The 16,561-nt window shown below is 37.7% G+C and overlaps 1 protein-coding gene across 2 annotated transcripts in view; it reads right to left on the bottom strand.

Annotated features, from left to right (window-relative positions):
• itgb6 (integrin subunit beta 6) overlaps positions 1 to 16,561 on the bottom strand; it is an 86,609-nt gene that overhangs the window by 35,965 nt on the left and 34,083 nt on the right. For both annotated transcript variants that reach the window (XM_062965323.1, XM_008119141.3), the window contains 5 exons: positions 11,811 to 11,861; positions 11,226 to 11,302; positions 10,495 to 10,574; positions 2,573 to 2,777; positions 881 to 1,127 (listed from right to left, as the gene is read on the bottom strand). In XM_062965323.1, coding sequence (XP_062821393.1) covers positions 881 to 1,127; positions 2,573 to 2,777; positions 10,495 to 10,574; positions 11,226 to 11,286 — 593 coding nt within the window. In that variant the 5' untranslated portion in view covers positions 11,287 to 11,302; positions 11,811 to 11,861. The remainder of the gene's footprint in view (positions 1 to 880; positions 1,128 to 2,572; positions 2,778 to 10,494; positions 10,575 to 11,225; positions 11,303 to 11,810; positions 11,862 to 16,561) is intronic.

Here is a 16,561-nt window from a genome sequence, read left to right as displayed (position 1 = left end):
AAGACACACAATAACAATGTTACTAAAGTGGATGGAGAACCCTTTAGATTGTCCCATGTGGCTTTCTGAGACCCTCCCATCAGAGAAGGTGAAGGTAACAGAAAGATGGCTCTCTTGGGATCTGTCATGGAGAAAAACAAGAGCAGAGTTGATTTAGGATCCACTCCCTCATCAGGTGGTCAAAACATCCTAGAAAGAAGGAGCATTTGAGGAGCACTTCTGCATCAGTACCAGAAGAAAAGAGGGATCTCCTCTAGTAGAGAAAAAGAGAGAGAGAGCTTGGTGGGAGACACAGCCATTCCTGCTGTTACCACAAAACCTCGATTTAAGTGTTCCCATGAGACTCTTAGGACAATAAAAAACAAAGAGAAAACCCCAAATCTGTCAGATGGAGTTAGTGTAGAAAATTCCACTTACCGTATATACTCGAGTATAAGTTGAATTTTCAGCCCTTTCTTAAGGCTGAAAACGCCCCCCTCAGCTTATACTCGAGTGGGGTCCTGGCCAGTTTATATTCAGATCAGCTTATATTTGGGTCGGCTTATACTCAGAGATATAGGTAATTAGAGTTGGTCGGTCTTATTTTTATCTTAAATTACAGTTTTATGTAAATATTCAAAAACATTTAACCCAATTATGCCTCAATTAATGTAATTTTAATGGTATCTATTTTTATTTTTGAAATTTACCAGTAGCTGCTGCATTTCCCACCCTCATTTTATACTCAAGTCAATAAGTTTTCCCAGGTTTTTGTGGTAAAATTAGGTGCCTCGGCTTATATTCAGGTCAGCTTATACTCGAGTATATATGGTATATGAAATGTTTAAAGGAGAGCTGAAAAAAAGAAAATCTGAAACCCGTTGGAGCTTTTGCTACTTACCGGCAAGGATTCTGTATGTCTTCTGCTAGAGTATTGATGAATGGTGAAACTGGTTTTTCTACGAATGACCCAAAACCCAGCTGGAAGTTGCTTGTTAGTTTAGACATTTCTTTTGATAGGGTAGAACCCAGTACCTTTATGTTTTTCAGGTCATCGTTCATAGAAGCCGAAAGATCCATGAGATAGTAGAGGTCGACCGGATAATCTTCAGTCTGACGCACATTGATCTGTATTGTTTCTTCATTTCCTTGCAAAGCCCCAGGGGAAATGGAAAACAAATTAGCACAGCTGTGGTTGCAGAGTGAAAGGGAAAATGTAATATTGACTGCATCTGTTTATTCTTGGTGGTACAAAGTATTGTTTTTGAGGTTTTTGGAACAAGGTGGTCCATAGCAATTTTACTAGCCTTTAGAGTATTAGAGTACTTTGAAAAGTTTACGAAGTTAACAAATAAATGCAAACTTTAAAGCAGAGTTTTCCAAACTCTGTGTCACAACATATAGGTGTGTCAGCTACAGTGTGTAGGTGTTTCACATGAATGTAATGAGAAACATTTGAGTCTATGTGAAATTAATCATATATGTTTAAAAATATAAATTAAAGATTTCCATAAGTATGTTGTGTTCCCATACATTTTGTTATGACAATTTATATATGTGTCAGTTTCTCTTATACGGGGTTGGTTTAACCTCCGGTTTGCTAATAAAACTGAATTACTGGTCGTGAAATAATGCATGTCTAAAAAGTGTGTCACCAACATGAAATCTGCTTTAAAATAATTACAAAATTAATTTATTTTAAGAGAACAGTCAGTCTATAATAATCTAGCAAACATAGCATTGCCTGGCAATTGCAGCAAACTTATATATTTTTAAAAAGAAGTGGTGCTGTGCATCAAATTATAGGACATAGGACTATGGTTTTAGTATACGACACAATTGATGGCTAGAATCCATTAATGGATGCATAACCTATAGTTACACTTTTAAAAAAAAGGTTTCATTGAAATACTTTATAACTGATATTATAAAACAACATCTAGGGTAAAATTCTGTTCCCATTTTTCCCCTCATATATTCCATCACTATTCTCCATTCTTCTTTAAAGTCTCCTAATAATAATAATAATAATAATAATAATAATAATAATAATAATAATAATAATAATATATTATTTATATTTCATCCTATCTCCCTGAGAGGGCTCAGGGAGGATTCCAGCATACACAAACACAAAAGCAAACATTCAATGTCTAGAAACAACTGTAACACAGATAAAGGTAAAAGGCTATCCCTTCCAGCTCTGAGGGGTGCTGCTCATCTCAATTTCTAAGCCGAAAAGCCTGCTTTGTCCGTAGACACTTCCTAGGTAATGTGGCTGGCATGACTACATAGAGCGCTGTTACCTTCCTGCCGAGGCAGTACCTATTGATCTACCCACATTTGCATGTTTCAAACTGCTAGGTTGGCAGGAGCTGGGGCTAACGATGGGAGCTCACCCTGTCACGTTGATTCAAACTGCCAACCTTCCAGTCAGCAAGTTCAGCAGCTAAGCGGTTTAACCCACTGATCCCCATGTCTTTTCTTTGACTCTACCACTATGATGATTCCCTATTTATAATTGCCCAGGTGAATTCCAGCCAAAATTCCTAATGTGCAATATGAACAATCAAAAGATATTAACAAAACCCACCTGGTCTCAGAAAAACAGTTAGCTTTTGAGGAGAAATCTGTGTAACGTCTGAGTTGTTTTTTTGTGGACCTTCACTCAGGAACTTATTTTTTTCGATTACTACTTTAGAAACAGGGAATTCAATCAAATTTGATGGGCATCCTTTTGCAATCAGCTTGTCAGGAGTGTCGCATCTTTTATAAATGTTAGACAGGTCAGTGAAATTCTACAACAAAAGAGTAGAAGAATAGAATATAATTTCTGCACAATATAAAGTATTGTCATTTAGGAACAACAGATTGGTTGTAAGAATAATAGTCCTTTTTATGAGTTGTATTATGGTATGGGTATACAGGAAAAGAGTGCAAATATGAAACATTCTGAAATTATTAAATGTGCAAAAATTATGTACTTATAACCCATACATTATCTTTCAACAGTGAGGATTTATATTTGTTGAACAGATGAATCAACACAACAAAAACATTGCACATATCCTATACTGATATATGGGATATAATAATACAAGCATTGCTTATTCTGCATACTGTTGTCAGAACAAAGTGTGAGCCTGTATAGAATAATAGTTTGAACATTCAATTAGGGCTCTGGAGACCACAGTTAATTATGTTTGGTCATGAAAACCCAATGGGTAACCTTTGGCAAGTCACACTCTCTTGGCCTTAAGGAAGGCACTTTTTTTTTGTGTCAGGAGCAACCGGAGTTGCTTCTGGAGTGAGAGAACTGGCCGTCTGCAAGGACGTTGCCCAGGGGACGCCCGGATGTTTTGATGTTTTTACCATCCTTGTGGGAGGCTTCTCTCATGTCCTCGCATGGAGCTGGAGCTGATAGAGGGAGCTCATCCACACTCTTCCCAGGTGGGATTCGAACCTGGCAGCTTTCAGGTCAGCAACCCAACCTTCAAGTCACTTAGTCCACTACGCCATCTGGGGGCTCCGTAAGGAAGGCACTAGCAAACACCTTCTGAACAAACCTCCTAAAAATAATACCATAAGAGGTTCACCTTGGTGTTGCTATAAGTCAGAAATGACTTAAAGGTACACAACAAGAGAAAGTATGTGTCCTTTTAGATGACATTGGACCACAAATTGAAAGTTTTCATCATTACTTTGTTGATCAGCACAGAAAGAACTGTAATCTAGCAATATGATCAAAATTATATAATGTGATATATATTGCATAACAAATTTGTTGACCGTCGGCCTCATCCCTTGATAATGATGCACACCTCATTTTCAAAATCTGCCCTGCCTCCAATTTCAGTGTGTCATTATTTACTCTATATAGCATTGTACTATGTTCAATAATTCAAGTTTACTGGAGGGTTAGTTTTGCAATTATTTTACAAAATGTTTCTTATGAAACCCTGACACATAGTTACAATTGGTGTAATTAGCATTCTTACTTTTACAACAGACCGAGAAGAGAAGCAATCTGAAAATATTATGCTTCAAGAAAAAATTAGGTTTTAAAAAAACACCCTTCAGATGTAATATTTTCCTTTTTAATATTGCTTTTGAAACACTGACTATTGTATGCTGGAAATGTCTTCGTTTTAAAACATTTTTGGAAACTGCTTTGTTCTATTAAACATATTGCAAGATAGTAGCTAAAATAATAGGATTATGGATTAGTAATAAATCATTATTTATTATTTGTTCTACATATTGACTTGATCTATATTTCACCTTTGTTTGAGGACAGGGGACCCCATTAGTATCTGAGTAAACAGGAAAATTACTACTTCTGAATTAGAGTGCTTAAGTAGAATTATAAGATGCTCTCGATGTAGCTCAGAGACTCATACTTGAAGGCAAACATTCCCTTTCTTTCAGTTGTCAGAAACTCTTATGGCTTTATCCATAAACTAATTTGTGTTTTACAGATGCTGATACGAAGTGTGCTTTTTTCTGATACATAATATCTTCTTATATTTAAGTTTATGCCTAAACCATGACCCAATACAGTTTGATTTTCCTTATCCAAAATGCTTAACACCAAAAGTATTTTGGTTTTTGGTTTTTGGAATATGTGTCTTTGCACATCTATATCCAAACTGACATATCTCAGATATGAGACCCAAGTCTAAACACAAAATTCATTGTTATCTCATATACAGCCTGAAATTAATGTATACAATTTAAAAAATTGTGCATGAAACAAAGTTTGTGTACACTGAACCATCAGAAAGCAAAGATGCTACTATCTCAGCCACCCATGTGGACAATCTGGATTTTAGACTAAACTAGGTTTTGAAATTATGAGTAAATAATACTCAACCTATAGTATAAATGCTCTCCCCCCTTTTCTACTTTTTTACTCTTAATTTTCAATTATATTTTTGAAATACAGTGGATTATATATGGTTAAACTAGAAAACTAGAAAACTTAATGTGAGATAGAGAGAAAACTGGGCAAAATTCAGGTTTTTTGTGGGAATTTTACAAATTATAATTGAAATCATTTGGAATTATGATATGTGTGAGTGCAATTATGTGAAAATGGGTGTCTCTGTGGATTTTTAGTAACATAGCCCAGGACACCTCACTGATGACAAGCCTTTTATTGACAATCACAAAAAGGAATAATTCGGAAGTAACCTTTCTCATGTGGAATAAAGATATCTCAAGAGGAATTGTTCTAAACATAAGCTTGTGGAAGAAGCAAACTTCATTTTAAATCTGAATACTTGATATAATTTAAAAAATATGAAAAGGAGACATTGCTTAGCATTAATTAACACAGATCTTGGTTATCAGATACTAAATAGTGGTTTGTAGCTCTTGTTCCTTTTGATGCTGAATGAATCATTATAGTTCAACTCTGAGCTCTTACATCTACTGAAAATCCTTGTTTGGATTAGTCTCTATGACTGCTATATTTGAGTTAGGCTTTAAAAAAAGAAAGAAAATAAAGTTAATTTAATGTGAACTTCCTCCACTGAATGTATGAAACTCCATGAGGATGTATTTGTATGAGTTTTATATTTTGTACGCAGCTTTGAGTCCCACTCATGGGAGAAAAGAGGAATAGAAATGAATAAATAATGATGATGATGATAATAATAATAATAATAATAATAATAATAATAATAATAATAATAGGATGTTTCTTATACAGAATAATTAAAGAACTAACCAAGCATAGATAATAATATTGAAAAAGAAGATTTGCCTTTGCATTGGAAACATCAACTCATTTTTGATCAATCACATTAAGAGTATTAACACTATAGGCTCTCCAAAGCTTTCTAAACCTTTCCTAAGGGAATATAATTTATTAAATCAAGAATAATATTCCTCACATTCCCACTTGCATCCAGACTGATTAAAAAGATCACCAAGCTCCAGATTTTGTTTCTGTTCTTTCCGACTTTGTTTAGAGGAGCCATCCACTTCTTAAACATTTTCTCCCAGTTTCCAGTATGATCAAAAACATTGTATAACAACTCTCTAAGTCATTTTATTTAATCCAATATAAAATAAGAAAGAACTGGAACAAAAGTTTGGAAATTTCAATCAGTCTGGACAGACCCTGAAAAATCCCAGATTTTGTTCCTTTCCAGGTTAAAATAAACTGATCCGAGGAGCGGATTGTAAAAAGTGTCTGATCATATTGGAAGCTCACAGAAAATATTCTCCTAAACAAATCTGGAAAAAAAAGAAACAAAATCTTTTTAGTCTGGATCAGTGATTCTCAACTTGGGGTCCCCAGAAGTTTTTGGCCTTCAACACCCAGAAATCCTAAGAGCTGTCCCCCCCCCCCATGTCAGGAGCAACTTGAATCGCTTCTGGAGTGAGAGAATTGGCTGTCTGCAAGGGGACGCCCGGAAGTTTTGATGTTTTTACCATCCTTGTGGGAGGCTTCTCTCATGTCCCCGCATGGAGCTGGAGCTGATAGAGGGAGCTCATCCGCACTCTCCCCGGGTGGGATTCGAACCTGGCAGCTTTCAGGTCAGCAACCCAACCTTCAAGTCACGAGGCTTTAATCCACTATGCCATCAAGGTAAACACCTGGTAAACTGGATGGGATTTCTGGAGGTTGGAGGCCAAAAACATCTGGGGCCCCCAGGTTGAGAACCACTGCTCTTTGGATGGTCACTTCCACTCAAAACAAATGTTGCTACCAGACTTGGAGAAGTTACCATTTTGCACTAAAACTACATTTTTATTAGGCTAGGGACCTTGTCACATAGCCCAGCTGGGCCGTTCTGTTTTGCTGACTTTCACCGCATGCCTTATCACACATGGAGGATGAGAAAGGGTGTGTTGGCACCCTTTCCACCATCATATGGGCACTTGGAGCCAAAAGTGCAATGGAGCTACCCACACGACACTTTCCTCCCCGTAGTGGAGGGCTAAGCACCTTTGGGAGGAAAGTTTGCGGGCCTGTTGTGCGTTGTGTGATGGCGCACGGCAGGCCCTGTCAAAGCCACTCATGAAGAGGGCAAAATGAGGCATTTTTGCCCCATGTGAAGAAGTTGTAGGAAACATGCCTCTTTTTAAATACAGCTTGAATTCTCCTGGGAGATTCTGGGAGCTGCAATCCAAATATAACTTTTCTGTAACAGATAAAATGAGATACTGATTTACTGTTTTTTTTTTTAATTTAGCACTCAAACATTCATAACAGATACCAGACAGTCACACAAACACACTCTCTCACCTACCTACTGCTTTAAAAGCTTGAAGACAGAAATGTATGATTATCTCTGGCAAAACACAGTAAATATACTGACTCTAAAAATAAATAAATTAGTATATAGTCATGTAAACCCATATTTTAAGATGCTTAGACTCAGCTTTTCTTATCAGGAAACAAAATCCAAGGAAATGTAAGGAGAAGAAAGCATAATGCCTTCATTGGTTCAATTTCAATTTACAAATTGTTGACAAAACGTTTCCTCAGGCTAGATATTAAACATGCATACATGCATGCACACACGCATACACACACAAAGTCAGGCTTGGAGGAAAAAATATGGTGATTAAGGGTGTAGAAACTCCATTTGCAATATGTGGAATGCCTCATGATAATGATTTGAGAAGCTCCCTACAGTCTGATTAAAGCTACAATCTTGTATAGACATGCTGTGTGCCCCATAGACACTAGTGGGGTTTACCTATGAGTAAGCAGCCATAGGTTTGTTCTGTGGATATGGTCTCTGACTGCATCAAAGCATATCCATTATTTCAACATGTTACCTCCAATATGTCAGGTCAATGGTTCCCAAATTTTGATCCTCCAAGGGTTTTGGACTTCAGGTCCCAGAAACTCCATCCAGGTTAGCTAACAGTCAGGAATTCTGGGAGCTGAAGTCCAATACATCTGGAGAGCCAAAGTTTCTGAACCACTTCATTAGGCTATAAGTAGCATCTTTGCCAACTAGCAGGGTGGACCTTAAAGGCCAATACTTCTAGAAAATGGCAACATGGGGAATACAGGCCTAGGATGAAGCTCTTCCTTCTGTTTGACCTTGATGGTAGGAGCCCCAGGTAGTGCAATCGGTTAAACCCTTGTGCCAACAGGACTGCTGACTTGATGGTTGCATTGCTGACCTGAAGGCTCCTGGTTTGAGGAAATGACAGAAGCCTCCCATAAGGATCAAACATGCGGGTGTCCCCTGGGCAACGTCCTTGCAGACAGCCAATTCTCTTACACGAGAAGTGGCCTGCAGTTTCTCAAGTCACTCCTGACATGGAAAAAAAATTTTGATGGTGTACTTATTTGCTGAGAATTTGAAAATGCCATAACTATCAAGCATGGATTTTCCCCATTGTATTACATAAGTGTATGGAAATGAATAAATCAATAAAGTTGAAATCACATTGGGAATCAAATTAGTATTACAACTTCCATGTGATTGTAGAGTTTTGAAGGTAAAAGGTGAAGATTGGCTTCTTAAAACAACATCACAAAGCAACTGTGTGCCTCCTTACATGTTGTTTTGGGTTTTCTTGTGGGAGGAGGTTTCATGGAAACTAAGTGGACTTGGTTGAGACTAGTGGGGCACACAAGAAGGATCTGTATTTGGCTGGCAGGGCATAAATTATTTGAGAGTCTCGATAAGATTAAAGAACTGACGGTGAATTGGTTTCTCCCACACCTTTGTTTTATCAATATGTTTCTGGTTCTTTCTCAGGTTTCCAAAGAGGATGTTTTCAATACAAATACTGGAATTCCACTAAGAGGAAATCTGTCAAGCTTGGGGATTTACCAAGAAAATCAAAGCAATGTAGCACTCGCAGTAGACCATAATTTCTTCCTTGGTAACTTTTGAAGATACGTCAGTTTCACAGACTGTTTTTCCTAACTACTATATATGTTGTGAAAACAATGCCTGGTGCAGTTACTTAGAAACTGTCAGTCAAAAGCAAAGGTACCAATTTTCTGCAATTCTGAGCATGCACAGAACCCAGAATCTGGCATAATATTTATATTCGTCACAAACTCAACTTTCACTTCAAAAGAAAAGAATATTCAGCGATGCTCAGTCACCGTTAAACACGTTCAGTTCCCTTTTATTACAGTGTAGGGGAGTTAAGCATATTTTCATAAAAGAAAATGGCCTTAAAAATGTTTGCCCGAATTGTGCCATAGTTTTCTAACTTCCTTAACTGATGAGAAACATGAGAAAACATGCAGGCTGTATAGGGCATGCTCAGGAAAGAGAGACTTGATGTAGGTCAGCCTTCTCCACCCCTGCATCCAGGTTGGATTACAACAGGGATAATGGGAATTGTAGTCCAATACATCTGGTTTAGGAAGGAAATAATAATAAATAATAATAATAATAATAATAATAATAATAATAATAATTTATTTATTTATACCCCGCCACCATCTCTCAAAAAGGACTCGGGGTGGCTTACAGAAGCACATACAGGTGCCATATACACATAACATGCAAGTAAAAATCATATCAACAAATTAGACAATATCAGTTCACATAAAAACAGCACATTACAAAAATAAACTGATCATAAAATCAATAGAACATATTACTAATTGGCATAAAAATCTTGCCAAAAGATTGCCCTTCTTCATTAGGCAATATTTTTGTATCAAGCGGCTTCCACAGGCTACTTCTTTGCCCCTTACCCTTGGCTAGACCACCCTACCTGTCTATTCTTTGCTTCATATCACTTAGCTACTTCTCTGTTTCTGTTATAATATATTTTCCCTTCAAACCCTTTCCAATACAATAACAAAAGGAAAGCTTTTGGAAAATATTTCAAATATTATCAAAATGCTTGATTTATCCATGCAAAATATTATTCGGTTGTAGTAGTTATTGTTTTAGAATATAAGTAAGTGCTACATTTGGTTTTCTGTTGGCTTTGCTGATGATTTTCTTGATATGTGTGTGTGTGTGTGTGTGTGTGTGTGTGTGTGTGTGTGTGTGTGTATATATATATATATATATATATTCTTCGGGTTATGATTTTATTTGTTTAATGGTTTTAATAAGTGTTGTTAATCACCTTCAGCTCCATGTGAATATTTATAGATAAATGTATTAATTTATTTTAAACTAAATATATATGTATAATGTAGCTATTATAGTTATGATGGTGCTGCTTACAACTGATTTTTTTATAATTCTCAAAGGGGCTTTCAAGTCACATTTCTCAGACAATAGCATTTCATGCCATGACTAGTAGTATTTTTTTAAAATAGAACTCCATTCAAACAACCTGCTTGTAAAAGCGAGTGACCAGCTGTGTGTGTGTATGTGAAATATTGTGCTGGGTGCGCTCAGCGCCTAAGGTGATGAAATAAATCTTTTGATCTGGGCTCCTAATTGCATTCCTCAAGGCAGGATTTGAATTGCAAGAGAGGCTCAGAATATGGGCAGACCCTTGTCATGATGACTTCAGGTATTTCCTTGACTTTAGATTGTTTGAGAGTATTCATTTTACCTCTTGAAAACACCAGCCGCAGTGTGGTCCGGAAAGCAAACAGTCTTCACAGTTCCCCGCACTCCCTGGATCACAGTTTCCTGAATTTCAGATCAAGAAAGTACAACAGATTAGTGCATTGTTTAATTATTCCAGGTACAAATTATTCTTCTGGGTTATGTCCCAACTTCCCAGAAGATTGTAATTGTGTGAAGACAGTTCCACCCATCTATTCAAAGGTCTCAGAAAATGGAAAACAATTATCAAAAGTGCAGTGAAAATAGCTTTTATTAATAAACGATACCTCCAAGAGAAATTAATTTCCAGCTTTCCTCAAGGCATTAATTGGCATAAAGTAAGAATTTGTTGAAATATTTGTGCTAATGATTAACCTTATTCCTTGGAGTAACTCATTCCAGGAAAACCATGTCATGAGCTCCCTGCTATAGATATTACATGAACAAATGGAAGCAGTCTTATCCTTTCCCAGATATTTTTGTAACTTAAAATCATAAATAAACATATATGGCAGAAATTCTCACACTACGTATTTAGAAAGGTAAACAGCCTGTGGCTACTTTTCCATATTCCTCTCCAATGTACTCACAAGGGTTAAACATTCTGCACTCAGGTAAAACACACACACATAACCACCAGGTAGAAAGATACAGCTATAAGGCTCTTAATTTTTTTTAAGTTAAGAGCAGAATATCATTATATTCAAAACTGAACTCATCATCAAAGAGTCTTACCTTGTACATTCTCATTTCTTTGAAGAAATAGGAAAAGGAGGTAAAACAATTCAATCCCCATTCGCTTTCAGTTCTGGCTGCACATACAAAACATATCAAAAATTATGTCCAGTGTAAGACGATCAATACCGGCACTTTCAGAAGTCACAGATTCTTCCTTGTATGCATTTTAAGGATTTGTGCCCACAAAGTTTGTAGACAAAACTTCCCAAGTTAACAAAACACTACATGAATAACAACGAAACAAAAAAAAAGTACACCTTGATAGGTATGCACAGTCGGCAGGCTGTGCATAAAGTAGCCCGCATGGTTATGGAATGTAATACAGTTCTTTATCTTACTTCCTTGTTTTCCTTATAAGGAAGACAGGTATACAGTCAGAGGTGGGTGGGGGAATTCATACAGGTATGTACTGGTGGGTTTTTTTTAAACAACAGTCACTTCTAAGAGGTTCATAACATCTGAAGTTCAAACATTATGCCATTGAGATTTGTGTCCAGCATCTTTTTTTTTAATAGGAATTGGATAGCATTTTTTAAAAAGCTGTTCAGTGCCTTTGCTGTATATCATACTTGGGTGAAATACCTGGAGTGGTGCATAAACCCCATCTTTGCCAACTTCCTTGTAAAAGAAATCCTGAAAGGGAGAGAAAACATCACAGTCAGGTGTAGTGAATGAACGAAGTTCCATGGGAAAAATTTATGGGGCTAAAAGAAAAAAATGGCTAAAAAGAGAGGAAATAATAATTAATTATACCTAAATATTAGTTCGTTATAATACATTTTGAAGCAGAATCAGAGAACTTTGAGGACCTTTCCACATTTAACCCCATCCGCATGGGGTGCAATCCTCTGCTGGTGTGTAGTTGTATCTGGGCACAGGTATAATGTCTTACTGTTTCCTCTTGATCCCACTATCTCCTATAAACATGCTTAAATGTACGCACTAATTTTCCAGTGAGTAAACCAAGTTATTTCCTGAGTGGCCAATGTAAACATGCCCAAATGCCAGGGAGGTGATAAAAAGTTATCCTTATCACCTCCCTGGTGTTGGAAATAGCAACCTTCTACAAGCCTCCTATACAGTAGAGTCTTGCTTGCCCAACCTTCGCTTATCCAACGTCCTGTATTATCCAGCGCAGTCTGCCTTTTCAATGTTTTTGTAATCAATGTTTCCAATACATTGCGATGTTTTGGTGCTAAATTAATAAATACAGTAATTACTGCATAATGTTATCGTGTATTGAACTGTTTTTTTCTGTTGATTTGTTGTAAAGGATGATGTGTTTGTGCTTAATTTGTTAAACCATAACGTAATTTGGCATTTAATAGGCTTTTTCGTAATCCCTCCTTATTATCTAACATTTTCACTTATCCAACGTTCTGCCGGCCCGTTTATGTTGAATAAGCGAGACTCTACTGTACTATTTATTTGTTATGTATGTAATTCTGATTGTTTACTGTATTGTATATGTGTTTATTGCTATGCAGTTTTCCTTAACTCTATGTTGTGGGAGGGACTGCAGACCATGTGATCAGATCCGGGATTATTCAGACCTGTTCACAGTTTTGAAGTTTTTTACACCAAGCAGCCAATTAGCACACCTTTTCTAACTTTGCTATGATTTTAGAAATATATTATTATCTCAGTGTGAAGAAACTGTGGAATTGTGCAGTTTCAATATTTTTAAAAAGGAAGGGGGGAAGAGACAAGAGAACTAGAAAAGGAAAACATCAATTAGTTGATAGCCTATCCCTAGCAACTACTGCAAGTATAATGGTGACTCTCTCCATATAGAAGAACCCCAAGGTCAGCAGAAATTGCCTCAAAATACCCCCCCCCAAAAAAAGAGAGATGTCACAAGCACAGCTGAGGGTTTGCATACAGGGTGCTGAGGGAAAAAACACGATTTCAGTTCTTTGTTTTCTACTCCGTTTCTGAGACTCTTTGTCTATGGTTGACTATGGGTTACTAACAACTGGGACCATGTGTCATGTGATAGGACCCATAGGAAATTGTAGGCAAAGGGTCTCAGAAACAACATACAGTCAGTCCCCGACTTAGAAATGACTCATAGTTAAGAACGGGGGGCGAGACAACAGGAAGTGAGAGAAATCTACCTTTGGAAGAGAAATTCACTCCTGAAAGAGTTATCATGGGGAAATAGTGTCTCCACTGAAGCTTTCTCACCAATCCTTGTTTCCACAGCAAGCCACATTTTCAAAATCCAGTTATCACAGGGACAGAAAGAGAGGTGAAACATACAGAGGTGTTCACTCTTCCATAGGTTATCCAAAGCTAATCTATATACATAATAAAACTGAAAATCTGTGTGTATGTGTGTGTAGCACGGGTGTCTGCTAACACAGACAGCCTCTGGCCTCCACAAGCAGACTATAGTTCTCAGTGCTGTGGAGCCACCAAGTCACTTCCTCCCAGGACATTGCAGGTTACAGCGAGCACATCCCAGTGTCCCTTTCTCTTTTCATTTGCATGGCTCCACCCACTGCCTCTCTCTTAACCCTTTCCTATGGCACACAGCGAACAGAGGAACTGATCAGCAACTGAACATACTGGAGAAGTTTGGGGAGAATTCAACATAATTTATAGGAGTTGTAGGTCCTGGGATGTATAGTTCACCTGCAATCTAAGAGAATTCTGAATCCCACCAATGCTGGGGGAGTTTTGACCCAAGATTTTTTGGGAATTGTAGTTCACACACATCCTTATGCATTTTCTAATGGGAGCATTCATAAAAAAAAAACAAAGACTGAGTTTTTTTCTAAGAAATAGCATAACGTATGATTAAACTGACATTATCTAGCATCCACAAACAAACAAGGCCCTTTTCAAATAACCTGGACTTTGAAGGGTACCTAAGCTAGTATATACAAATTTGGCTGGAGTTACACTTTAAAAAATTACCTGTTCTGGCTTACATACACATTCAACTTAAGAACAAACCTACAGAACATATTTTGTTGGTAACTTGGGCACTACCTGTATAAGACTGTGATGAGGTCCTCATTTTGTTCCAGAGAGTCAAGCTAATTGATCCCTTTGTTCCCTATGCTGAGCCCAGTGCTAGAGTTACTGATCCTTTTACAGACTTTATACTGAAGGCAGTAGCTGTCCTTCAGTACCCATTGCTTCACCTTGTGAGTAGGCCCTAACCTCTGGCCAAAGACAAGGTATAAGGCAGGAGGAATTTTATGCTGTGTATCAAGTACTGGAATGGTCTGGTCCAGTCTTGGAAACTGACCTAATACAGCTCTGTTGTCCATAGAGATGTTGTACCTTTGTCTGGGACCTGTTTAACATCCCACACCTGTAGGGCAGAATCCTCTAGTTCATTGGTTGTTAATCTTCAATACCCCAAAGGTTTTGGGTGTCAATACTTCTTCATTGCTTGTATTGACTTGGCTTTCTGGGAGCTGAAGTCCCAAAGAACTGGAGGACCAGTTGGAGAATCGCTGATTTAAAAGATTAGTTACTTCTCCAGAAACTAATGAGATTGTTTTGGCTTTTCCTTATAGGATAAGATGATGAAACTGTACATATGTAATATATATTCCTGGATCAGATCTTTTGATATGTTCTGAAAGTGGATTTAGAGGAAGAATTCTGCATTTCTCATTATGGAAGTATGAGACAAGGACCCCCACTTTCTGCTTTGAAAATAAAATTAAGAAACCCAGACAGATGAAAGTGAGATTCCGTTGACCTTAGGCTTCCTCTCTTTTTTATATAGTAAGTGCACACATTTCATTTGTAGCCTACCCTTCAGTACCGTCTAGCAGCAAACCTTTCCAATCTTGCAGGAGCTCCCTGCAAGCAGCAAAGAACTGTTTAGGTTCTCACATGGGTAATGAAACTCCCATTTACTAGGACATCTCCAATTAGTTTTCTACACCTGATAAAATTTTATTCCTCCTGACATTTCAACTAAATTGCTAATTATAAGTATCACCCGGGGGCAACATTTGCATAGTTGCTGGAAATACGTGGCATACTGTTTGCAAAATAGATTCAATCAATCTTGTAATCCAACCCACAGAGAGGAGTGGCGGTTCCTAGCAAAGGAGTGTCTTACCGTCTCTGATTTTTCACACTTTAAAAAAAGGCCTCGCATAAGCCCCACAGCATGTGCTGTCTCTTCCTTCCCTTTTCCCTGACATCTCTCTGGGTGTCTGTTTCTAAGGCTGTGGGAGAAAAGGTACACATTTCTGGATTTGAGCCAACCATTCTGTACGCTTACTGCTCAGAAGGGCAGATAATCCAGATCATTTTGCTGCCCAAAACAGAGTAGTAATGGTGCCACATCCTAGTCACTCAAATCAATTTGTGTACTCCATGCCAGGAGGTTATTTTAGCACACATTACAGAACATACTGTATATGCTCATAAGTCTAGAAATTTTAGTCAAAAACCTAGGTCCACTTATCCATGGATCAAATACTCTACCTTAACTCTTATCAAAAAAGGATCCATATTTGAGTGGAGAAGTGAAAGGCGATAGCTTTTTCCCTCTGTGAGACAGTGCCCTTGTTATATGTCCTGCCGAAGAGATGACATTATCCACCACAACATAATACAACCAAAATAACTCATCATAAAAATACATGACCATGGGGAAAGGGACAACATGCAAGATCCTCTGCTGGAGATTTTTTTTTTCATGTCAGAAACAACTTGAGAAACTACAAGTCGCTTCTGGTGTGTGAGAATGGACCGTTTGCAAGGATGTTGTCCAAGAGACGCTTGGATGTTTGATGTTTTACCATCCTTGTGGGAGGCTTCTCTCATATCCCCACATGGAACTGGAGCTGACAGAGAGAGCTCATCCATGCTCTCCCTAGATTCGAACTGTCAACCTTCAGGTCAGCAGTCCAATCTTCAAGTCAGCAGTCTTGCCGACACAAGGGTTTAACCCAGGGGTCCCCAAACTTTTTGAGCAGAGGGCCGGTCCACAATCCTTCAGACTGTTGAGGGGCCGAATTATCATTTGAAAAAAAATACAAACAAATTCCTATGCATACTGCACATGTCTTATTTGTAGTGCAACAACAACGAAAGAATACAATATTTAAAAATGAAAACAATTTTAACCAACATAAACCTATTAGGATTTCAATGAAAAGTGTGGGCCTGCTACTGGCCAGTGAGATAGTCAAGTTAATTAGGATTGTTGTTGTTGTTGTTGTTGTGTGCCTTCAAGTCATGTCAAACTTTGGCTGAGCCTGAGTCTAAAATTAATTATTTATTTACTCAATTTATTTACTACATTTATATCCCACCCTTCTCACCCCGAAGGGGACTCAGAGCAGCTGTATGTA

Source organism: Anolis carolinensis, chromosome 1 (assembly GCF_035594765.1).
Source record: "Anolis carolinensis isolate JA03-04 chromosome 1, rAnoCar3.1.pri, whole genome shotgun sequence".
In the NCBI taxonomy this organism is placed as follows: domain Eukaryota; kingdom Metazoa; phylum Chordata; class Lepidosauria; order Squamata; family Dactyloidae; genus Anolis; species Anolis carolinensis.
Note: the sequence above shows the minus strand (reverse complement) of the source record. Positions and strands in the feature narration are given on the sequence as shown.